The 24,086-nt window shown below is 37.7% G+C and overlaps 3 protein-coding genes across 5 annotated transcripts; 2 read left to right on the forward strand and 1 right to left on the reverse strand.

Moving 5' to 3' along the window:
- Positions 1 to 1,233: 1,233 nt before the first annotated feature.
- On the reverse strand, positions 1,234 to 4,528 carry LOC137962643 (UV-B-induced protein At3g17800, chloroplastic). The gene is made up of 3 exons (XM_068809644.1): positions 4,124 to 4,528; positions 3,075 to 3,340; positions 1,234 to 2,186 (listed from the first exon to the last, which is right to left on the reverse strand). The coding sequence occupies exons 1-3, from the start codon at positions 4,268 to 4,270 to the stop codon at positions 1,403 to 1,405; spliced, it is 1,197 nt and encodes a 398-aa protein (XP_068665745.1). The 5' UTR covers positions 4,271 to 4,528; the 3' UTR covers positions 1,234 to 1,402.
- Positions 4,529 to 8,469: 3,941 nt separating this feature from the next.
- Positions 8,470 to 21,717, forward strand: LOC137962652 (pentatricopeptide repeat-containing protein At1g59720, chloroplastic/mitochondrial-like). 3 transcript variants are annotated; one of them, XM_068809654.1, is made up of 4 exons: positions 8,470 to 8,637; positions 18,322 to 18,483; positions 20,133 to 21,027; positions 21,539 to 21,717. In XM_068809654.1, the coding sequence occupies exons 3-4, from the start codon at positions 20,195 to 20,197 to the stop codon at positions 21,600 to 21,602; spliced, it is 897 nt and encodes a 298-aa protein (XP_068665755.1). In that variant the 5' UTR covers positions 8,470 to 8,637; positions 18,322 to 18,483; positions 20,133 to 20,194; the 3' UTR covers positions 21,603 to 21,717. The 3 variants fall into 3 exon arrangements, with proteins under 3 accessions (XP_068665755.1, XP_068665771.1, XP_068665763.1); XM_068809662.1 differs by lacking the exon at positions 8,470 to 8,637 and adding an exon at positions 9,010 to 9,118; XM_068809670.1 differs by lacking the exon at positions 18,322 to 18,483.
- LOC137949125 (pentatricopeptide repeat-containing protein At4g02750-like) lies at positions 21,692 to 22,666 on the forward strand. Its single transcript, XM_068795394.1, has one exon. The coding sequence runs from the start codon at positions 21,692 to 21,694 to the stop codon at positions 22,664 to 22,666; it is 975 nt and encodes a 324-aa protein (XP_068651495.1).
- Positions 22,667 to 24,086: the final 1,420 nt, after the last annotated feature.

The raw sequence follows: 24,086 nt of genomic DNA on the forward strand, positions 1-24,086 counted from the left end.
GGGTCGGTTGGTCCAATGCAGCATCTAAGATGGTAACTTTAGAATTTCTCTAGTAAAGCGACAAGCAATAAAAGCAATTATTGCTCACTTAAGATTTGTTGAAAAAACAAAAGGAGAGATTGTCAAACCAATGAGAATGTCCCATAACGTTGATGCATTAAACAAGTGAGAAATTGCAAGTTTGCAACATTAGAACCATTGCCCAAAACCACAGTTTCTGGCCATTTGGGAGTGCTAGCAGATGCTTGTGCCACTCTAGAAAAAATAAAGTTGCACTGGGCATCTTTGGCCTGTGGCGCCTATAATGTAAGTAACATATACTAATAATATCTTTTTTTAGTAAATTAAATCATTAAATTTTGATAAAAGCTAGGTTAGGTGGGCATGTTGAATTGGGTTCTATTTATCGACCTGTGATATATGAGAAAAAAAAAAAGGAGAAACCTGGTTGCTCGACCAAGTTTATTAATCTTAACCAACGAACCAAGTGATCTAACCTATCAGTTGAGTAAGCAATCATAGGCCTCTCTTTTGCTAATATTGAGGGAGGGGCTCCCCTCCCCACCATTTGGACAGCAGTGACAAGGGCATGAGTACCTCTCTTGTTATTCATTCCCTCCCTTTAACATGCTTGATTAGAGAACTCTCCTTATCATAGAAAATGCAAAAGGAGAGAAGGGTGTGGAGGCCCAAATCCTCTCCTTTCTTTTTCTTTTCTTTTTTATTTTTCATATTTATTCAAACAAGAAAAACTATATTTCTCTTCCATTTTCTTTCTCATTTTCCATAGACATCTAAACAAGAAAAAAATAAACTATTTTCTTTTTTTTCTTTTCTCTCCATTTTCTGTGTTCCAAACACCGCTTCATTTTCCATTTTAAACTCTATTTAATGAACTTATTTCTCCTAGTTAGATTGGACTTTCCTATGAAGCATATTTGCCAAGAGGGGAGTAAAATGAACCAAAAAGAAAAGGAACCCATTGGAAGCAAAAGTTTCAAGTTGTTAGTGTTCGATTTGAGTCACATCCACCTTAGGTAGAGTCTAGTTTTAAGTTATTATTAGCTGACCTCGAGTCACCTCTAGCTCTAGAGTGAGTCACCAACTCAATCAACGTGGGCGAGCCAGACTCCAATATCTTCCACTTTTCCATCAACCTCTCTCATGCTCTTTCCTCGACCTCCTCTGTTGGAAGCCAAGGGTTGGATAGTAGGGAACGCTGCTCCCAATTACTTATTTCTACTAGATTTCTAAATGTTTCTAAAGAACTGTACATTATATTTTTCGACGAAAAATCAACTGTAGTGTATTACATAGCAGGACCAATTCTAGAACTCCTTCCAAATACAAGAGTTCAACTGCCACCATTGCTTTCCATAATTCACACTTACAATAATACATCTCAGTTCTCCGTCAGTCTGTAGAAGGAATCCACATACGCTTCCACATCCCACAGAAATGATCCAAAGGCCACTGCCTCCAGCACCAATCTCCTCAAGCTGGAAATTGTAGCATCCACCATCTCATCGTCACTCCCATCCCTGCCCTTTTCATCCCCAAACAGCGCCCATGTGTGTCTCTCTATTAGATTCATCACCTCCTTTGTTTTCAGTTTGGCACATCTCTGTAAGGTCCTGGAATCAAATTGTGTTACATACTCACGCAGGGTCTCCGTGTTTCTTCGCCTTGACCCATGATGCGAGGCAGATACCGTGTTGGCTTGATCATGGAAAACATCGTCCCACCAGTCGGTCCTTTGATTAGAAGATGGCAGACAGAACATGCAGCCAAGAGCTAGATCATTACAAGTTACAGTCTGATCCAAGTGGTGTCTGAGGGAGGCAGACTTGAGAAAGTAACCGTACATGACCGATGCTGCATAGATCCGACCAAGTTGAAGGCGGCGCACTGGAGTTGTGGTCCAATTGTCTGAAATATCAGGTTTGCCTCTGTAGCCAACAATAGTGGAGAGATGCTCCCTTATCATGTCTACAGCCTCCATGCCATGAATGGATTCCAACTCCCTTTCTTTGGAAGCCAGGATTTCCAATCTCCCATTGCTAATGTAGGACGACAATCTTGGAACCATGGGGACATCAATTTCAGAGAACTTGTGAACAATTAACATGTACAAAACCTCTTCAATAGCAATTTGACACTCACCCTCTTTCATCTCTGCTATTCTCCTGGAGATCATATCAATAACAAACTTCAGCAAAATGTTTATTCGTGTCCATAGGAAGAAAAATTATGTATACAAAAAAAAATTAAAAAAATACACAGATCAAAAGAAAGCATATGAAATCTAGACATGAAATCTAGCCAATGATATGAAATCTAGGCATATGAAATCTAGCCAATAATAGTCAAAGAAAGTAAAGGCCATATAAATAATCAAGACACTGCAAATGTAAAAGCCAATTGTGGATGCAAAACTGTTTTCTGTGGAAAACAGTTTTTGTATCATAAAAATTGAATAGATTAAGATCTAAGATTAGAAAATAATGTAATCTGTTTATTCCATGTTATAGCACTTTTTATAAAAAAAAACATAATACTACCCTTTGCCTGCTTCTGACATCAATTTCAACAAGAATACCGAAGTTGCAGCAAAAATATGCTGCCCAGCAAACCCCAGGTAAACCAAAACAGGAAGTGAGCATGTGGCAAACATTTAGAAGATCGCACGAAAAAGCCTAGCATGAGTTATGATCTCTTTAGTAAAATACAGGAAATCATTCGTCTCGAAGGATCACTAGAAGTCCTAAAAGCTAAAGTACTCCATGTCACACTTGCACTGCTACATACCAAAATTCTCTATCTAAACACATCCACCTAATATGAATGAAACGCAACAACAGCATTAGAAGAGGTATAAGGAGCACCTAAAGCATCTCTAGAAGGTCAAACGAACCAGACCTAACATATCAGCAATCTCATAAAAGTATCATCTTGGAGTTGCCAAAATAAAGAACATGGAGTAATTGGGGCTATGTGAGTGTAAAAAGTACAAAATACGATATTCATTTGTAGAAAAGGAACACATAACAAGATAAAAGTTAAGAAGAACTAACCCATGAAGGGATGATTCAGTGGAGCCCATGCTATTCTCTAGCCGTGCAACAGCACCATCTCTATCGGCAGCCAATGCCTCAAGTTGTTCTGAAACAGCAAAAGGGAAAAGATGCCTGTGATTCTTCAAGATACTGCTCAAGAACTTGCCAGCTGACGACCTGGGCTCAAGTGGTGTGGGCACACTCCTAAATTCACATTTGCTGAATTCTGCACTTGCTACCGTAACAGAGATTGGATTTCTGAGATTGGCAAGCTTGGAGTTACTCTGCATACAGAGATCGAGGTTCAGGACTAGGATGAAATATATCAATCCATCATTTCCACCAGTGCCAAATGAAATAAAAAATTTGAGATCTTTACACATTAAAAACATCTAGTTAGTCAGTTTCAAGTATAATTTTTGGCCATTTATTTGTTGTAAAAAACTACACAGATATATATATGAACAAACAAATGAGAACAAGATTAAGGGGTTCTCTATCTAGGTCACCCACTGCCTAAAAACGAATTACAACACTAGTGAACTCGCAGAGAGCCAACTGACGTTTCAAAGTAGCTTGTTTTTGGATCTAATTTTCCCGTATTCACAAGGAAGCAAAACTGTTTAGCTCGAAAACAACCCTAGATAGAATTCAGATAAAAATGGCTAGCTCATATTAGTTGAATGAAGCCCTACCGACAAACGAAAGCAATCTATAAAAACTACAAGGAGATCAAGGGAAAAAACCTCGGGTAAAATAAAGAAAAATTATGTTTTCAAAAGAAGAACCGTTTTCTCCCAAGAATCAATAGAAACCTTTTGATTCCAAGGTAAATAGGGAGATGGGCAATAAACGGCCTTTTTTTGCGTAAATCGAAATTGGCAATAAAGAGATTAAAGAAAAAAAATCCCAAAACCCAAATCTCGTCAAGCACAGACGCCAAAACACTTAGAACCACAAACGGTGAACTTCGGTAAAGACCATGTCCCATTGCCATTCTCAGATCAACGCATACAACGTCAGAAACAAAAAAGCAAATACAATTTGCACGACGCACGAAAGCTAACCTGAAACCCGTAATAGAGACGACGGATCTTCGGCAGCCCACCAACGAAGCCAACCTTAGCGAAACCGGCACGATCCCTTATGGACTTCACCGCAACGGGCAAAGCTTCAACAGCGGGGATTCTACCATAGCAAGCACCACAGTCCATCCACACTCCAACCCCTACAAAAATCCAGATACACCGAGCTGAAACAAAACCCAAAAACTCCTCTCCCTCGTTATCCGCCCGCCCGAGTCCTCACGAATACCAAGTCAATCCAATCTCCCACTCTCAAAGCTCCGGCGCTCGTCCCTCAAACCCAGAAAGAAAACTCGCCCAGATGTAATCAATTCGAATTGCTCTTCTCAGGGGTAAAGTCTGGAAGGTAAGTATATATGGAGAAGGAAAAATAGGGATAGGAACAAATAAACAAGAAAGAAAAAAAACGTAGATAGGGATGCCAACTCAATCGAACTTCCCCATCTGCTCTGCTGGACCCGGCTGTAACTGGAAGGAACCCCAACAGGGGGTAGGGGAGACTGTGACAACGGACGTTGAGCTGGGACCGTGGTCCTCGAGGGATGGCCCATACGTAGTGTCCGATCTTTTTTTCCTGGAATTGGAAGGAAGGGAACTGTAGAAAGCTCGAGTCTCCATCATTTAAAAATAAATTAAAACGCCGTCTCAGTCTGAAATCTGTATAATCTAATTTTAGACCCATTGATTTAGAACAGTTAGATTTTTTTCTTCTTTTCGGTTGAGTTTCAATCAACGATCTCTTCGAGAATCCATGGCGAAGACCAAATAGGAGAATCCATCATTGTTTTTAATCAAGTCGCTTGACCACACCTGCATGACTCTCATCAAATAATATCAAGAGTGCGGTTTGTAAAAACAAAGAGTGGTTAGGGAAGAGTCAAGTTTCCTCGATTGTCTCGCATCCCTGGATTCTTCTGGAACTTGTTTTATTTTAGACCGTGAAGAGTCCAGAGCTGAACAAAGGGTGTCGCCAACAGCTGGGCGCTGGCAATCGTATTCTCAAGGTTTCCACGCACCAAACAGTGGTCCTGGCCGCTTTCCTGGCCACTGCCGCTGGGATTGGTTGTGTGAAAGTATGGAGTTCTTGTGGTTACAAACGTTTGAAGCTTCTGCTGAGTCGGAAATGAAAGCGAAACCTGATTATCTAGAAGAAGACATGGAAACAAGGTTTCTAGAAGATGATACTTGGCTCCTTATTCGTCGCGGAGGACCACGTGAAAACGGGCCTCATCAGTTTGACATATCTAACCTCCATTCTTATCAACCCAGCATGATTAAGAAAATGAAACAAATCCCTGATATATCAGTCTCTTCCTCTTTTCCTCTCTCGCCCTCTCTCTTTCCACCCTCCTGCTTCCCAGACGGGAGGGGATTTTGCAGAAAAACAGGGCCCAAGTTTGACTTCGATTTTGTGAGCAGAGAAATCAGGAATCACGCGCATTGTGAAAGGCATAAGTGGATAAGGTTTACATGTAAGACTGACTCGAAAAATGGGTGGACAAGATTGAACCAGGCAGCCATTTATTTTCCTTGAGCTCTTACGGTTACTTATTTATTTTTCCGCACAAGTGGATAAGGTTTACATGTAAGACTGACTCGAAAAAAGGGTGGACAAGATTGAACCAGGCAGCCATTAATATTCCTTGAGCTCTTACGCTTACTTATTTATTTTTCTGGGAAAAAAAGGATACGATATGTGATTCAGTTGGCACCCGCTCTGGCTCGTTCTACCTTCCACGTCTATTCGCGCCTATCACCCTGTCGGCAACTTTCTTTGTTCGTCCTATATATATATATATATATATATATATCCATTAATGGAGTCGGCAAGAAGCTATGGGAGAGACAAGGCGTACAAAGACAAAACGGGGTGTCGACTATCGGTGCAGGCAGTATCGCCATTATATTAAACACTGACAATTCACTTTTTTGGGGTTGCGAATTATAACACTGACAAGCTGAAGAAGAGACTAATCACTGATTTTCTGTACTTAGATACAAACGGAACCATTAACTTACTCATGTTAACATTTTTCATTCAACGGACTTTCCGGACTAAACTTGATTCGAGTCTGCTAACAATGGAGGTTGGACTTGAAACCTCTTCTCATTAGTAAATTGTTGATGCTAAGCCATGAACACTTGCATCACCCTGTATTATTGACTCGCTAACAGATCTCCCTTCGTTGTGGCTAAGGTCATCGTTGATGTCTGTTGTATGGTACTGATAATTATTCAGCCATGAAAGCTGCTTCTGAACAATCCGGAATTATTTGGGAACATTCTGATTTACAACAATAAAATCATTTGGACTTGTGCGGTTCTGAACATGGACAGGTCCTGGTGAGAGAGAGGGCATTCCTCGTAGCGTTCTGCTATGAGGATGGACTTGCATACGATGAAGTTCTTTCCCTGTTATGAATATAGTGATATATGTTTTTGTTCGTTTTGGGGAGGAAACAAAAGACTATTGGTTGTAATTATGGGGAAGGATTTACATAAATTACAGAATTCTGCAGATTTCGAAGAACTTGATGAAGTGGATGAAGTTGCGTTTCTTGAAGTCGTCGTTCTTCAATCTTCTCTTTTCTCTTTTTTGCTGGAGTTCACTGTACAGAATCCCAAAAGTCAGCAACCACTTTGGTTATGCATCATCTGATTCATCCTGATGTGCATTCCACCTTTGAGAATCTCGTGCAAATATTGAGTATCTTAATTGAAAAAATACTATCCAATTCATCCTCCTTTTCTCTGGTTGGTGCCAGACTACTGTAATTTTTTTTTTTTTATTCATTTTGTTAGAGAACTCAAATGAAAGAACAGACTTCGAAGATTATTATAATAAACGAAGGAAATGGAATTTATAGAAAATGGGCTCCAATTTAACAGCGTTCCATCTACTTTGTCGTCAACTTTCATTCATGCTTCCGCAGGAATCACTTTCTATCTTCTTTTTGCTTTCACCATTGGGCGTCATTCTTAGGATTCTTATAGGCCAAAGAATTTAAATACAAAAAACAAAACTTTTCGAACAATTCCTTTTGTCTTCTCAGTCATAAGGGGCTAGTTAGTGCTCTTTCTAATAAATTTGGAAATCTATAAAGGCCTCTTCATGCTCTTGAGAAAAATAATTAGCCCAGGAGACCAGGAAGCCTCCCCCCACCCCATGGTGCTCTCACTTCCTTAGCAACAAGAAGAGATGCAATAGAATAGGGTCCTCCCTCCTCTTGACCTCATAGGAAGAAAAGACATGCCATCCCATCTCACCCCTACCCTTGCCTCCCACCTCCCACACTTACCCTTGCCTTCAATTGCTTTTATCTTTGAATGTTGGCATGATCATCCTTTATTTTTTATATTCGACATTTTGGGATTTTTGTTGTTGTCAGTTTTCCCACTTTAATTTCTTGATTGTGCTAATAGGTAGGTTGTAAGTTGTTCTCTTGATGGCTCCTTCTCATATTGTCTCTTCCAAGTGTTGTGATTCATGAAGCTCAAATGGTCAATTAGTACTATGAGACACCAACTATAATGCATTACAAGAAATTCATTGGTACCTACAAAAACCCACAATGGAGTTGATATTTCAACTCTATAGCTGCCCTCTAAACCTTTCTCCTAACCCTATCTATGTCCCTTGCCAACAAAACCTAGGGTGTCTACCCCTCTTGCTCTTAATATTAATTTTGTTTTATAAAATATGGCATAATAAGGTCTCTATAGATTTATCAAATATATACCTATATAACCTAAATCATTTTATGAGGAGTTTTTAAAGTAAGACTCGCCTCTACCCAACTGACCGTGTTTTAAAATGATCTCCACCTTTAAGTAGGGTTACTCATCCCTCTATCCTTACGGGTCTGTTTGGAACTCCATGGAAAATAAAATAAATAAAAATAAAAATTTGATCATTATTATTTTAAAAAATAGTTAGCGGAAGGTGAAAGTGAAAATGAATTACCTAGTGAAAGTGGATTACTTATTTGTGTTAGTGTGTTAAATAGATAGTACAATGTAAAATTTTTTCTTATATTAGTTAATTAATTATAAAAAATAGAATAATTAAAAAAATATTTACTCTAGATACTTATCAAATTCTTATTTTTCGATATCTTAATTATCAACCTTAAATTAGTAATTTAATATAAAATTAAAAGTCATACAAATAATAAATAAATTATTTTATTAATAAAAAAATATATGAATATTTCCATTAAAATTCAACTGAATTTAATAAATAAGGAGACAATCCGGTGAACTTCACTCAGAGACAGAGACTGAGACGGAGACGGATAACTGCGGCCTCCGTTGCAGGCTCTTGACTTTCTCCCTTCAGCCTGTCAGCAGCTCTCACTCCAACTGTATGTTATTCATCTTCTCTTTTTTCCCTTCTTTCTCCAACTTCTTCGTTATGCCTTGCTGTCACCCTGGGGCTCCTTGGTGGACTTCTATAGGCGCTTACTGATTTCAATCAGCAGGAAGGAATTTCAAGTGTAAGTCTTTTTCCATTAAATCATTCTTTCGGTGGGTCTCGCTTGAATGAGAAGTTTGGGGAGTTCTTCTTCTGGATTTCTAATGGGTCTTGCATGTTGTGAATCAGCCTCTGGGAGTTCAGTGGCTAGTTTTTCTCCCATTTTATGGTTCTGAGCTTCTATTGGGAAAGGCTTTGTCACAGTCAAACACTAATTTGGTTGAAGAACTAGTTTGTTATCTCTGTTTTTAGGATATTTACTTTGTTCTTTCACTTGGGATTTACGTTTTGTAGTTATTCCGAATCTTGTATTATTTTTTATGCGCTTTCACTTTTGACTGTTTTGTCTTGAAGAGACTTATCATTTTCTAGATAAACCGCGAAGATGTTTAGAATGGCCTATTGGATGAGATTGCTCGAAAAAATGTCGATGGATGCCAGACTGGATTTGTGAAGTGGTTGAGAAGTATGGTGTTGTCTATCTAATACAACCAGTTACATGAGTGAGTCCATTGTCTATCTAATATACCATTTACATGAGTAAGTCGTAATATGTTTGATTCATAATTGATTGTCCTAATATTTTCTTTAGTTCAATAGGTTGAAGGAAAGACTATGAAAGCCCAGATTTCAGGAATCTGTTGGATGGTTTGCAGTGAAATCCGCAACCTCATATGCTAGTTGCTAGCTGATTGATGTCACCTTTTGCATGTGCAGTGACATAGAAGTTGGGAATACCTTTGTTAAGTTTTTCATTCAGTGACCATTTTGTGTTATTCTTGCCTTCTCCTCTAGGTTCAAGAATTTCGTAGAAGCTAGGTAAAACTAGTTCTTTCTAAAAGCACAAAAGGCACTGAAATTTCCATAAATATTGTGGATAAATTTTATTTTGTTTAACTTTTCCCATATTTTTCTGGATTCTTTTCCTTTTGTGGAACTTCCACTGTCCCCCCCCCCTCTCTCCTCTCTGAGTGTAAAATACATGGCTTCACCACTCAATCACTCAAATATGGCTAAAATTATTCTTGCAGCACAGTTTACCAATTCACAATTCTATTGTTGATTTTAGCACTAACTGCATTCTACAGTTCAACATGATTGGCTTCTTCTTTGTTGTTGTCAGTTCAATGGTACTAATATTAGTGTGAATTGAGCCTTTAGCTCAATGGCTATGTGGAGGGGTTCCTAATGTGAGGTCTTACGTTCAAGTTTCACTGAAGGAAAAGGGTGTAGTGTGTATGTGTAATCAACATCTGAAAAGAAAAAGAATCCTATTCCACGTTTGAACACTATGGACTTCTTTCTTGAAATTTCCTTTCCTTTTTCATTTGACTTTCTCATAGGTGGTAAATCAAGATGCCCTTCTCCAATCCCCCACAATAAAACACAAGTCAAATCTCTTGCAAATTATCTTCAACTAGTTTAATCTTTTGTTATAAATAATGTCCATGCAGGCCTCCATAATTTTCTGATCCTCCAACAGTAGATGAATCTTTTTTCTCTTTCTAAATGTATGTAATGTACAAGATGTGTAGAGTTTCTTGTAGACTTGATCTCTTATAGGAAATGGAAATAACACCTTAGGTGCTGTCCCCAGAAGTAGTTTGTTGGTTAATTCTAAAACCAACTTATGCAAGAATCTCAGATAGAAAGAACCTCGCATAGGTTTGATGTTCATATAGTTGTGATGGTTATAAGAAGGAACTTGTTTAAGAACTAAGAGGAAAATTTGGCGACTGAATCTATCTTTGAAGCTCCTTTTTGCTGATTCAAACCAATTCATACCTTTATATGTTTGTTGAGGAGTGTTGTTGTTGGATCCAGGTCTATCTCAAAATGACTTGTTGAGTTTAGGTCTTTTTACAACCAATAACCATACTACTTTTCCTTATACTAACCCATGTGGGATTGTTCCCACTAAAAATTCCCCTCACATCTGGGTGAACTCAAATGGACAACAGGCTTGAGTCGTGAATAATACAAGTTGGGTACAAACTAAATTAGGTCCAACAAGGCTGGCGTCATGTTTTGATACTATGTTAAAGTTGGGTCTTAAGTCCATCTGGATGTAGTACATGGGCTCTATATGGAAGAAGAAAATCTTCCAAAACAATTGAAGAATTTTTAAAATTTTTTGAGCAAAAAATTCAAGATGTATAAAAGAAGGAACAAGAAAAGGAAAGAAGAAGGTGGAAATGTAGCCGATATTTTGGGAAAATACACTATTTCAGTACTCTCTACCTAGGGAAAAGTTTTCACTTTATTAGTTTCCTAGTTTGTCTACAATCCCAATTAGGAGAGTTTTCTTTAAGAAAGTCTTTTGATAGTAAGTCTATTATTAGAAGTTTCCATCTAAGATAGTTGTTGGAATTTTTCCTAGCTGGTGGTTGTCAACTTTTAAATCACAATTGAATTGTAATTGGGAGGTTTAATACTTGGAAATTTCTATTATGGTGTTGTAGATTATTTGGCAAGGTCATGGTGGTTTTAGTGTTTGTAAATATGGAGATATGTTGTAACTTTCAATCAGCTTTGAAAATTAATACAAATTTTGTTTTTGGTTGTTGAAGCAACTTTATTCGTCATTGTTTTGTTGAGAATAATTTCTTAGTGGTTTATTCGCTTGCGATAGTTACTGCTAGTTGCAAAACAATGCTCTAAAAATTCAAATTCTTCCCTCTAAACTCAAAAATCAGAAAATTTCTAAGGTTAAACAGATAGAGGTTGGGCTGTCCATATTCCAACCTTGTCTATCAACTATATTTCAATAATTTTGGGACGTTACCTTCCAAAATGACTAGCCAAAGTTGGGAGAAATTGAGCGTATAGCTTCAGCTTGTTACTTACTAGATGAACATATCTCACAAAATTTGAGTCACTTGTCATCTTCAACTTGTCCCACAATGGTCACTAATCATTGTTGTTTTTGGAAAGGCAGATTCACCCCCCTAACTTGCATGAATGTGGTAACAAAAGCTTCGACATTTAAACGACATTAGAAAAAAGTGACACCAATCAATCATCAAAGTAACACTCCGCCACATTAATAGATTCTTGAGTTCGCTTCACCAACATCACTTGTATATTGTACTTCTCCCCCTCAAGTTGGGGAGCCATGACATGGTAATCTAGCTTGGATAAAAAAACATTATAGAGTGTTGGAAGATAGGCCCAAGGCCACATAATCAAGGAAGGCCAACATATGTAAGAGTAATATAAGATGGGCCACACGACCAAGGAAGGCCCACAAGATGGGCCCAAACACATAAGAAGTAGGATCCACCATGATTACCACAAGTTGGCATCCTTGCCAAATAAGTTGGAAGATCAAGAAGGACTCACAAAAACATCTTTATCTTATGGTCACGTCCTAGAAGAGTTCTAGTTTGATTTATGTTTGTCTTTTATCTATATTGAGTTATTTAATTATGTTAGGACTTATCTTTTAAGTGTTAGAGTTTGGGTGTAATTGGGACAAAGGTAGTTTTATTGTAATTGGACTCTACTACCTTCCTCTATTATAAATAGAGGTTCATGTACTCTAATTATAATATGTCAATGAAGTATTTCACTTTTCCATAAATTCAACATAGAGCTTACACTAGGTAGACATAGTAAAGAAAATAGAAAAAAATTGAACCAATCAAAATAAAAAGAACTTGAATCAGACTCTGTGGGAGCAACTTCAAACACTATAGTTCAATCATAGACAACCCAAATTGGGTCAGTTATAGCCCACACCTTCATTTGTAGCAGAAATAAAACCACCTTATGGTATCGGAAAACCAATCACTCTAGGACGATGATAGAAAACCTCCTGAAGAACAGCAGTAATAAACTGCCCACTTTTAAGGGCGACTAGGATTCTTTTTTAAGGCAGTGCTAGGATACCATCCATTTTAAAGGGCAGCTGTAGGAGACCAAACACTTTATGGCAGCAGTATGAAACTATGTTAGACTAGAGATGGGGGACTACTAGTGATAGTGGAAAGCAAAGTTAACTCGTAAAGTTTGTAACATGTGCTGAATTACTTTGAGAGGCTGTTTGACAACAAGTAGTGCTGTATACTAGTGGTAGTGTTGGTGAAGCCTACTCAAGACTCTATAAGTGTGCTAGAATGTTATTTTGTGACTGATTTGGAAACATAGTTTCCAACATTCCCACTTGCATACTTGTTGAAGAGGAATTATGGAAGAGTCTTACATGGTTCTCACAGGAAGAAATATCATAGTGGAACATTTAATATAACGGAATATTATAGAAGTCTAATGGGAAGAAGTTTCATAGAAGTGTTTCAATTTAGAAGAGTTCTAGTTATCTTACTCTTCTATTTATATTACAGTCGTTTAATTATTTTAGGAATTATCTTTAGGAGTTAAGACTTTGGTTGTAACTGGGATATTGATAGTTTAATTTTGCTTTGATTCTATGTACTTCTTCTATTATAAATAGAGGCCCATTATACTCAATTTACACCCAATCAATGAATTATTTCTCTTCTCCAGAAATTCAACATGGTATTAGAGCAAATTCTGTGAGTTGACTTGATCAGCCCACAAAGAGAATGTTTTTCCTTCCCATAAATCATTAATCTCTTTTTTTTAGTGTCTATTTTTTTCCTTAAGTTATCAGTTTTGATGTGTTGTGTCAATCATAGTGTTGAATTTTTGGGTCTTTATTTTTCTTCCTATACTCTATATTTTAATTCCTTGCTTCTCCTCAAGCATCCCAACTAGTTTTAGGTTGAAGCTTGCAAACTTTGATTTTTTGAAGCAGCCACTTCCCTTGCACTCACTGTTTGCAATGCCAAAAAGAAGTTCTCTACAAGTTCTTTGCACATGGAGCATGTCTGAAAGGGGAGCACTTTGAATTTTTGCATGATCGGAAAGGTCACATTCTTTTAGAAGGGAGAGTGTTCGTATGGTAGTCATTGTAGATTCAACCATGTTAAAGCTTCTTGACCACAACTCTCTGACTTGCTTATTCGCAGCAACAAGTGTTCTGCTCATCCTCAGCAATTGCGCTAGCTATTTAGACTCTGAGGCTTCCTCCATGGCGTTTTTAATTCTCAAAGGATGCTGAATTTCTCTGTTCCCATCGTTGCTACTACCATGAGGGACATCTGCGATGAATACATATGAATCCATGCATCGGCTACTGTCTTCAAAGGAGTTGCATGCGTCCAAGGGATTGCCTTGAGTTCCCTTTAGAGAGAAGGTTATCCATATTGTCTGGATTTTGCTTTTATCTTCTTTGTTTGCAGTCTGTGGCATTCATTCAACAATAGGAGCAGATCCCTTCTACTGGATGCATGTTTTAATGGCTGATAAATTCCAAAAGACTATAGTCTGATGTAGCTACTTCTTATGAGAGGAAGCAGACCATGTCTCCTTCGCCTTCGGCTAGTTAGTTTTCCTCCAACAGAGTCGAAGACGAATAGACAGATTAAAGTGTTTGGCACCAGGGGATGCTCATTCTAGAGCCTAAGTTTGGTCGCTAGAAAAGATAAATTGATGAAGGAGTCCTAATAGAATCTTGTTGCTACAAGAGTAAATAGGTGTCCTGTCCTACTACTCGCCTCCCCTCCCATCAAAGCACCTTCGCCTCCAACAAGCTCGACAACTTGGTATTTGCTTGTTGTGCAATTGACATGGTCACCAGCAGCAATCAAGACTCTGGAAACCTCCATGGAGAAAGCTCTTGAAGTAGGGCTCTAACAATCACTGTTGCTTCGAGAACCTTTCTTGTCTAGACTATAAGCGATCTCTGCCACGGTGGATTCATTAATTATTCACTTCACATTGAGGCCGCGGTTTCAGCTCAGACAAGAGTTTTATTCTCTCTACGCCTCTTTTTCTTCTTTATCTTCTACGGATCATGCTAGACCCAAGGAGAAAACGGAGAAGCAGGTATTCCATTTCAGTTCATATTTCCATTCTACTTTACGTCTCCACACCTGTAGCCAAAATGAGTCCCACTTTGAACTCAAATCAGTAGTGCACACCAACTACATCGTCTTCCACACTATTGCCGGTCTTGTGGTGCTGATGTTTCTTTGTCAAAAAATTTCGATGAGGAAGAGGTCAAGGAGACCAGTTTTCAACACTCAGAAGGAAGAGAGAAATAATTGAGTAGTTTCCTCTAACTACTGAGAGGGAAGGCCACGTATATTATCTTTTGTCCCATTCCATACGACGATCTAGACCTCGAAACTTCGACGTTTCATTTTGCCTTAGAAAACCAGGAAGACGAAACTAGGGATGACGACATAATAAGAATGCCATCATCACCTGTAGGGTTTTCATGGTATTGTTAGGCTTGCTGCCGAGATGGCAATTTTCTGTTTTGAGCATGAAGCCAGTGAAGATGGCGGTTTTCTCCTTCTCCTATTTGAATTCCTCCTTGAATCAAAGTAGAATTTTTTGAGTTACAGTAGGGCTCTTCTGAGATAACATGGACTCCTATTCAAATACTTATTTTGTTGCTACCATGTGCAAACAGAAAACAGTCCGCGGGAAGATAACCTGCAGTCATGACTTGACCCGGATCAACCAATCCAACCAGATTGGTTCATACGCTGAAAATTTTGGTTTGGTCCGATCTGGTCTAATTCTGTCCATAAGTTGGCATTTTTAATAAAATTTTGTCCGATCACTCTATTCTTGTATTCCTCTAATATTTCTTTAATTTATCTTATTTTTCATCACTTTAGAGCAAATCCTATAGACCCACCACCTATAAAGAACAAAGAGTGCGCCCAACATCCAGCTTGAGTCAAGTCTTTTTTTTTTTTTTCATCCAAAAGGTGATTTTTGTTTGAGCTACCCTTAAAAAAAGAATAGTCACTTTTCAGGCCCTAAAATTGGGCCCTGTTTTAAGCCTTAGAAATTGAGCTGACTTTTTTCAGACTTGGGACCATTTTGACTTGTGTATGGAGGAGTCTTGTTGTTTGGCTAGGAGTGATGTCTCCTATATTTGTTTTGTCCAAACTGGGTCTTTATATCCTTTTTATCCCTAGTTTGAGGGGGATAAGTAGAAGAAAAATTCTAAGAAAGAGGTATTTTATTCTCTGTCGTGGTAATTTTTTATGTGACCAGGATATCCAATAGAAGATGATGGGTTTGCATCTATGAAGAATTTTTTTAGTCAATGAAGATTGAAGACCAATCTGAGTCTTTATATCCTTTTTATCCTTAGTTTGAGGGGGAGAAGTAGAAGAAAACGTATAAAAAAAGGTATTTTATGTCACATGTTGTGGTAATTTTTTATGTGACCAGAATATCCAATAGTAGATGATGGGTTTGCATTTATGAAGAGTTTTTTTTTTTAGCCAATGAAGATTGAAAAGGGGAGAATGGAAGATGATGAGTTTGCATTTATGAATTTTTTTTTTTTAGCCAATGAAGATTGAAGACCAATTTTTTTTTCTTTATAAGCTGAAGTTAGCAACTCCAGCTTAAGGGGGAGAATTAAACAATAATTATGGAAGAGTCTTACGTAACTCTTATAGGAAGAAATCTCATAGTGGAACAATTCATATAGCGGAATCTTACAGAAATCTCATGAGAGGAAGTTTCATAAAAATATTTCAGTTTAAAGGAGTTTTAGTTATTTTATCTTCTATTTATGTTACAGTTTTTAATTATTCTAAGATTTATCTTTAGAAGTTAGACTTTGGGTGTAATTGAGACACCTTTAGTTTAATTTTACTCTGATTCATGTATTTCCTCTATCATAAATAGAGACCCATTGTACTCAATTTGCACACAGTTAATGAATTATATTTTTTTTTCTGAACTTCAACAATACTGCACTTACCGAGCTACCATTAGTATACTAGTACTATTGTAGTGTTGGTGAAACCTACTCAAGTATCTATAAGTGTACCAGAAGGTTATTTTGTGCCTAATTTGGAAACAAGTTATCCAACTTTCCCACTGGCATATTGTACTTACCAATGCTACCACTAGTATACTATACTTTTGTATCAGAGTGACAATGACTTTGACATTGAGAAAGATAAGGAGATGGAGAAGAAAAAGGGAAGGAAGAAGGAGAAGAAGAAGAGGAAGAAAAAAGTGGGAAAACAAAAAGAGGAAAGACAAATAGTGTTTTCTCCATTTCTTCTCTTCTGTTATACTACTGTTTGCTTCATGTTAATATTTCCTGTTCCCCATGGCTTTCATATGTCCAGTTCATGTTTATTTTTGTTTATTTGCTGATCTTGTGTTTATTTCATATTTTCTTTTAAGGGTGCATGGAAAATAGGAAACACTAACATGAAGCAGAGAGCAATATAACAGAAAAGAAGAAATTGAGATAGCAACACTTATCTTTCTTCTTCTATTTGTTCTTCCTCCTCTTCTTCTTCTTCCTCATCTTCTCCTTCTTCCTCCCCTTTTCCTTTTCCATCTTCTTCTCTTTCTCCAGGTCAGAGCCATTGTTGCTGATACTAATGGTAGTGTTGGTAAGTACTATATAATAGTGTTAGTGTTGGAGTCTGTATTTTTAAATCAATCCCAAAGTATCACTCCATCACACTCATTGATTCTTGAGCAGGCTTCACTTGCATTGCCACTACTATGCTGTACTTACCACTAGTGCACTATAATGTTAAAGTTGGTCTAGATTTATCGCCATGACAGCTAAAGTTTGGTCTTTTTCCAACTAATAACCATACGACTTTTCTTGATATTATCCCATGTGGAATTTTCCCCACTAACAAGGTGTCTTTGATCTGTGAGTGGTGGCATGGCACGATGAAAAATATAGGAGAAAGAAAGGGCGAGGGCAGCAGAATGAGGTTTTCTCCTGGTTGCTTTTTTTTTTTTTTTTTGTATAGCATTTAATTTATAAGAAGGACAATCAGAAGAAGGGACAAAGACAGACGACCAGCAGAGACAGAGAGGCTGAGATGGTTTCCATCACTTTCTCTCTTTTTTGCAGGGGTATGAGTGACATGATTCTCCACCTGTCTCTGTGATTGGTGGTTTCAGAGGCATATTCTTTTGCTGTTTCAGCATATCCGAACCCAAGTAAAACTCTATAGTGGCCACCAGTCTGCCCCTTCTTACATGGATCCACTGCCACATCAGAAAACATGTAGATTTCATGTGATGATATAAGTTGGAATCTACAGCAATCCCCTCTCCTGTGCTTATCATCCTCCGGCTACATACATCTTTGTCCTCGCGTACTGAAGAAGGCAGATGTCTTCCTCTTTCTACAACTGTGCACATTCTTAAGTTTGGATGCCGAGGAGTTAAAGTTGGGGCAGGATGTGATCCTTGCACTATTTCATGGGTGTGCATCACCACCTTCTTGCTACATCCCTGAGAGAAATTGGAATTTAACAAGGCTTTGTTTGGTTTGAGAGATATTAAAGTAGGAAAAAAAGCAAAGAAAAAAATGTTAATTTTTTTGTATGGTTGCTACTTGTTGGAGAAAATTCAAGAGAGATGATAATGGAATAATGGACATAATTTATTTTCTTTATTTAAAAAAAATTCCCTCCAAAAGATTGAATGTTACTAGAGAAAGAAAATTAAAGACAACAGAGCAAAAATATGGTCTGGCTTACTCTACTCAAAACTTGCCAGTGCTCTTTGTTAGCTTACAACAAAAGTTATCCCTCTCCTTTCGTACATCTCGTCTACTTTTCAGTTTCTATTCTAACTGCCTGTACAACCTTTCATGAAATCTTAGATGACATCAGTGACGGAGTCAAGAGTTTTGGGTTGCCATCCTCCAATGAGCTTCCTGGCTATGGTGACACAATTCTCTACCCTCCATTGGCTGCGAGAAGTTGTGGACACTTGGAATTCTAAAGTCACCACTCAAAAGAATCAAATTTCGAACAAGCCTCTGGTACTCAGAAGTTTTAGCTTTTACCTTTTGTTTATTACAATTCAGATGTTCTTTTTTATATTTTTTTTATGTATCTATTAATTTTTCTTTGTCACTTTTCTTATATTATCACTTTCTTCTTGGTTTTTCTTTTTCTCCATTGACTATTTGACACAAAGCTTCTAACTTCAACCACAACCACCTGACTGCATTGTACACAAATGTAGCTTTCATCTTATTAGAATATGGATCGCTGCCATCTTAAGTGGATTTTAGATATTTGATATTTAATTTAACTCCTTAGAAGTGGTTGATGAAGCAGAACTGAGGGGGATTATGTACATTGATGCCAATAGAGTTTGAGATGACTCTTAAGATGGTGATATCTTTTGATTTATGTAGTAAAGCTGGTTATCTAGCCAATTTTATAGGTGTTATTGGTCCTTGAGTTTTCAACCTTATGCTGTGGCTATATTTGTTTTCAACACTTCCCTCAGACTTTAATTAAGAGAGAAGTTTCAGTTATCCATCATCCCTGGTTTCCTTTTCACCACAAGTCTCTTATGATCAGCATAGAAGGAATAGTCAGAGAAAGATCTTTTACACCTCTGACAGACATTCAAGTTTGAAATGAAAATGGGTGAGGAACATAGATAAGACAGTCCATAGCATTTTCATTGGTAATCCTTGTATAAGACTCTGTTATTCCAGATGTCCCTTCATTTCCTGTCACTTGAATTACTGATAGAGGGTATGGGTGACAGGCTTATCTACTTATTTGTGCCAGAGTTGGTTAATTTGTATAGTGGTGCAATGACCAAGGCGGCCTATATGAATTTTTTTATTTTATTGGAGAACGATTTAAGTATTATTAAGAAGAACTAGAACAATACAATCAAAATCAGGGGAGCTTTCCCGATATAATAAGGGATTGGAGGGAGACTCCCTGTTTAACAAGCAAGTCAGCAAAGGAGTTTACTGATATGGGGACATGAGATTAATTACAAGTGAGTAGAGAAACACAATATAGGAAATGTCTTGGAACACCGTCCAGTGGTGCCAGGGTGGATCCTTGGTTGAGGAGCACCAGTCAATCACAACTTTTGAATCACTTTCAATAAGAAGAGGGTCAGAGAGGTGATTGCGGAAAATGATAAGGCCTTTAAGGAGAGCTCAGTTGTAGAGTTGAAAATTCCCATTGGGCCAGCATAAGAGATGAGGCTGCCTGTATTATTGCTAACAATGATTGTTTCTTTTTGTATTTAATGGTCTGTTTCTTTTTGTTCTTGATGAAGGTGTACTGTAATCAGTTAATTAAATGATATACTCAAATAGTTGGTCAGAAGTTTGTCATGCTATCGTTGTGCACAAGAGATAGAATAAAGGTTCTCATCTGTGAGAATATCACAGAGAGAGATGCTACCAGTGGGTGATTACTAGTTTCATGAATTCTCATCTTTATGTTTTTAATTCTGTTTATCAACTGTTTGAAATATTTTTACATTTCATATCTTCTTTTCCTCTGTCTGTTATTCAAACAAAAGAAACTATATTTCCCAAGATTTTGTCATTGCCAAACAAGGGAAAACCTTATTTCTCTTTTTTCACTTTTTTTTTCTCTTCTGGTACCTTTTCCTTTGTTTTCTCTGACGTTCTCTTAAACCAAACAGGGCCTTATGGACTATGAACCGCACCGGGACCAAAACTCTGTTGAAATGGCTTCACAGTTCAAATGCCAACAGTCACCCTAGGGAAGCAATTCAGCTCCCACATGTTCTTTTATCATGCCATTCGTCTCCCATCAAAATCCAGCTTCTTCTCAACATTAACTGAGGCAAGGTGGCCTCATGCCATTGCACTGAAGTCTTTATCTTTATCATACATCCGCTCCTGTATACTGGGTGCCTCCATCAGTGTCAAGTCCCTTTGTGAAGCCAAACAATTGCATGCCATAGCCACCATTTTCTCCTTGTTCCCTCGCGATGGTCCTACTTGTGCCAATCTCGTGTTATCTTATGCCTCCTTCGGTGACATCTCCTCTGCTCGTCTCCTCTTTGATAACATCCACCATCCCTCCACTTTTCTCTACAATACTCTCATTCGGGCCCTCACCATTTGTGAAGCTCACCATGAGGCTCTCTCAATTTACAACCAAATTGCCAAGGCTGCGTTTATTCGTCCTGATGATCATACTTTCCCCTTTATTCTCAAAGCCTGTGCAGATGCATCAGTGACTCAAAAAGGGATGGAGATCCATGGGACAATTACAAAATTGGGTTTTGGCAGAGATGTATTTGTGGGTAACACCCTGTTATCATTTTATGGAGCTGTAAAAAACTTAAATGACGCTAAGAAAGTCTTTGATGAAATGCTTGACAGAGATATTATCACTTGGAATTCAGTTATTACTGTTTTTTCAACTAATGGATTCTTTCTTGAAGCAATTGATAGATTTCTGGAGCTAAACTTGGAGTGCATACTGAGACCTAATTTGGTCAGTATAGTAAGTGTTTTGCCGGCTTGTGCAGGGCTTGAAGATGAGAAGTCTACAAGGCAAATTCATGGGTATGTGGTGAAAGCTGGTTTGGATTCAGAGTTGACTGTTTGTAATGCATTTGTTGATGTATATGCAAAATGTGGAAATTTAGAGAACTCAAAGCTGGTTTTTGAAGAAATGCTCTTAAAAAATGTTGTATCATGGAACACAATAATTGGTGTTTTTGCACACATGGGTAAGTCTGAAGATGCTGTACGTATGTTCAGAGCTATGTTAGCTGCTGAAGTAAAGCCTAATTCTATCACCTTTGCGAGTGTCCTTTCATCACTGGTTGAGTTAGAACTTTTTGACAAGGCGAAGGAAATACACGGTTATAGCTTAAGGAGAGGTACAGAGTTTGATATTTTTGTTGCAAACTCTTTGATGGATATGTATGCTAAATCAGGGTGTACAAAAGATGCTTCCAACGTATTTTATGAGATGGAAAGGAAAAATGTTGTTTCATGGAATGCTATGATTGCTAACTTGGCTCAGAATGGATTGGAATTAGAAGCAATAAAACTTATTTTTGAGATGCAGGAACATGGAGAGTGCCCAAACGCTGTTACATTTACCAACGTGCTTCCGGCTTGTGGGAGGGTAGCTGCCCTAAGTAAAGGTAAAGAAATTCATGGAAGGTCAATTCGTCTGGGTTGCAGTTCTGATATATTCGTTTCAAATGCATTGACAGACATGTATGCAAAATGTGGACATTTGAATCTTGCTAGGAATGTCTTTGAAAATTCAGCAAGAGATGAAGTGTCTTACAATATTCTTGTTGTTTGTTACTCACAGAGTGAGCATTGCTATGAGTCTTTGTGTTTGTTTCATCAGATGGAATTAGCAGGTCTTAAATATGATGTTGTTTCGTTCATGGGCATTCTATCAGCTTGTGCAAATTTGAATGCAATCAAGCAAGGGAAGGAGATTCATGCATATCTAATTAGGAAAGCATTCCATTGTCATCTTTTTGTTGCCAACTCAGTCTTGGATATGTACATTAAATGTGGACAGATTGAAAATGGCAAACTAATATTTGATAGGATGATGAACAGAGATGTAGCTTCTTGGAATACTATGATTTTGGGTTATGGAATGCAGGGTGAACTGGAAACTGCAGTAAATCTTTTTGATAAGATGAAAGTTGAAGGAATGGATTATGATCATGTTTCTTATTTAGCTGCTTTGTCAGCTTGTAGCCATGGTGGGATGATTGAAAGGGGAAAAAGATATTATGGTCAAATGATTTGTCAAAACATTGAACCTTCACAAATGCACTTTGCATGTATGGTTGATCTTCTAGGCCGTGCTGGTCTTATGGAGGAGGCAGCGGATTTTATTAGAGGTTTACCCATTAAACCTGATGCTAATGTTTGGGGTGCGTTGCTTGGAGCTTCCAAAATGCATGAGAATCTAGAGATGGGGAGATGGGCCGCAGAACATTTGTTTGAGTTAAAGCCTGAGCATTGTGGTTACTATATACTGCTTTCAAATATGTATGCAGAAGCAGGAAAATGGGATGAGGCAAATAGTGTGAGAGAATTGTTGAAATCGAGAGGAATAAGGAAAGACCCTGCTTATAGCTGGATTGAGACTTCAGATAAGACATTTTATTCAAGGGTTGAGGAAAGAGTGGCCAGCAGCAGTGTTTTGTGGAGTTCAATTTGACTGATGATATAAAGCATTGTTTTTGCTGGATAGTGATACTACTACAGCTCTATTCTCTTATGACTGCATAAATCTATATGTATGTACACCAAAAAAACAAAGAGCTCTATTTCATTCAGATTCTCGAAGGGAGTCTGAGATTTGTCTCACTTGTTGCTGCATGGATCGAGAGAAAAAACAGTAAACTATTTATTGAATTTTAAAAACGACATATACCCAAGAGTTGGGATGATATTTTAGTATAAATACTGTCTTGTTCTAACATTTTTATCAATTCCGAATTAAAAATATGAAAAATTTGGAAAAGATATTTATCCTAAGACTTAAGATTTAGGTTCGTGGCAAAATGAACAGCCAAAGGTTAGATATTTTTCCCATTAATAATTACTTAAAATTTTTAGTCTATGTTAGGTTATTCCAACAAAAAGTAGTAAATATTTTTTCTTATACTTTTTAGTCAGCTTTGAGAAATGCAATAGTTTGAATCGTATATTTATACAGTTTTTGTGCTGGGCTTATGGCTTTTGGGGTTTGTAGATAGCTGTAGGTGATCAATTTACTAGTATTTCCCCAGTTTGTGTCCAACATATCTGCCATATGAATCTGCAGCAGGTTACTGAACCCAGGTTTTCAGTGATGGGGAGGCAAAGATTTTCACTGAGAGAATCAAAGCAGCCAAATAGCTGTGCCTGAGTAGATTGGGTCGGTGAAAAATGGAGATATTCGATTTACAGCTGCATCTTCTCTCCTGCCCTCTTGAGTGCCATAAATGGCAAGGCTTGTAGGTATCTAAACATTTAAGATGTATTCTGCAAGGTGATCTGTTCTCACCACTTCTTTCTATCTACATAGAAGAAGCTATGCATAGTCTATTGGGAAAACACATCGATTGGCTTTCTTAGATCTCCAGTATAGGAGACCTCAACTTTCCAATTTTATTGTTTGTTAATGATACAATCTGTTTTTGTAAAAATAAGAGGGATCAAATGTGTCACCTTAAGGCTGTACTTACACTAATTGGTAAATGCAGAATTCCTGCTCCAATAGGCACTGTTTTCTACTTAGAAAAATAATATGAGGCAAAAAACGAGTTTCAGGCTGTAAACTTCGAACTGGGTGATGAGCCACAGATGAGATTTTGGTTTGATTGATGGTTTGGGCATACATCTCTTGGTGAGAGCTATCCAAATATACTCGGGCTGGCAATTATTTTTGATAAAAGTGCAAATATGAAGAAATTATGAAGGTAGAAGAGGAGAAGGATCAAAAGGGGGAAGAGAGTTTTGAGAAGCAGCAATGGAGGCTGCATGATTAGTCTTTAAAATTGAGACTAATCCCTCATTATAATCACTTAGTGAACTTTTAGTAAAAAGACAAAATGCCTTTTAAGTATAGAATACTCAATATCTCTATACAACTC

The sequence above is a fragment of the Aristolochia californica genome, unplaced genomic scaffold (assembly GCF_029961685.1).
Source record: "Aristolochia californica isolate CCGP_79_NKW_82.1479 unplaced genomic scaffold, dmAriCali1.0.hap1 SCAF_1, whole genome shotgun sequence".
Lineage (NCBI taxonomy): Eukaryota > Viridiplantae > Streptophyta > Magnoliopsida > Piperales > Aristolochiaceae > Aristolochia > Aristolochia californica.

What these genes read in the sequence shown, in the direction of transcription:
- LOC137962643 (XM_068809644.1), bottom strand. Translation starts at nt 4,270, where the DNA reads ATGGACTGTGGTGCTTGCTATGGTAGAATCCCCGCTGTTGAAGCTTTG. An exon ending in GTCTCTATTACGGGTTTCAG is followed by an intron (nt 3,341 to 4,123) that starts GTTAGCTTTCGT and finishes CTCTGTATGCAG; the next exon opens with AGTAACTCCAAGCTTGCCAA. An exon ending in ACTGAATCATCCCTTCATGG is followed by an intron (nt 2,187 to 3,074) that starts GTTAGTTCTTCT and finishes TATGATCTCCAG; the next exon opens with GAGAATAGCAGAGATGAAAG.
- LOC137962652 (XM_068809654.1), top strand. Translation starts at nt 20,195, where the DNA reads ATGCCAACAGTCACCCTAGGGAAGCAATTCAGCTCCCACATGTTCTTT. An exon ending in TCTACAAGGCAAATTCATGG is followed by an intron (nt 21,028 to 21,538) that starts GTATGTGGTGAA and finishes TTTGAGATGCAG; the next exon opens with GAACATGGAGAGTGCCCAAA.
- LOC137949125 (XM_068795394.1), top strand. Translation starts at nt 21,692, where the DNA reads ATGTATGCAAAATGTGGACATTTGAATCTTGCTAGGAATGTCTTTGAA.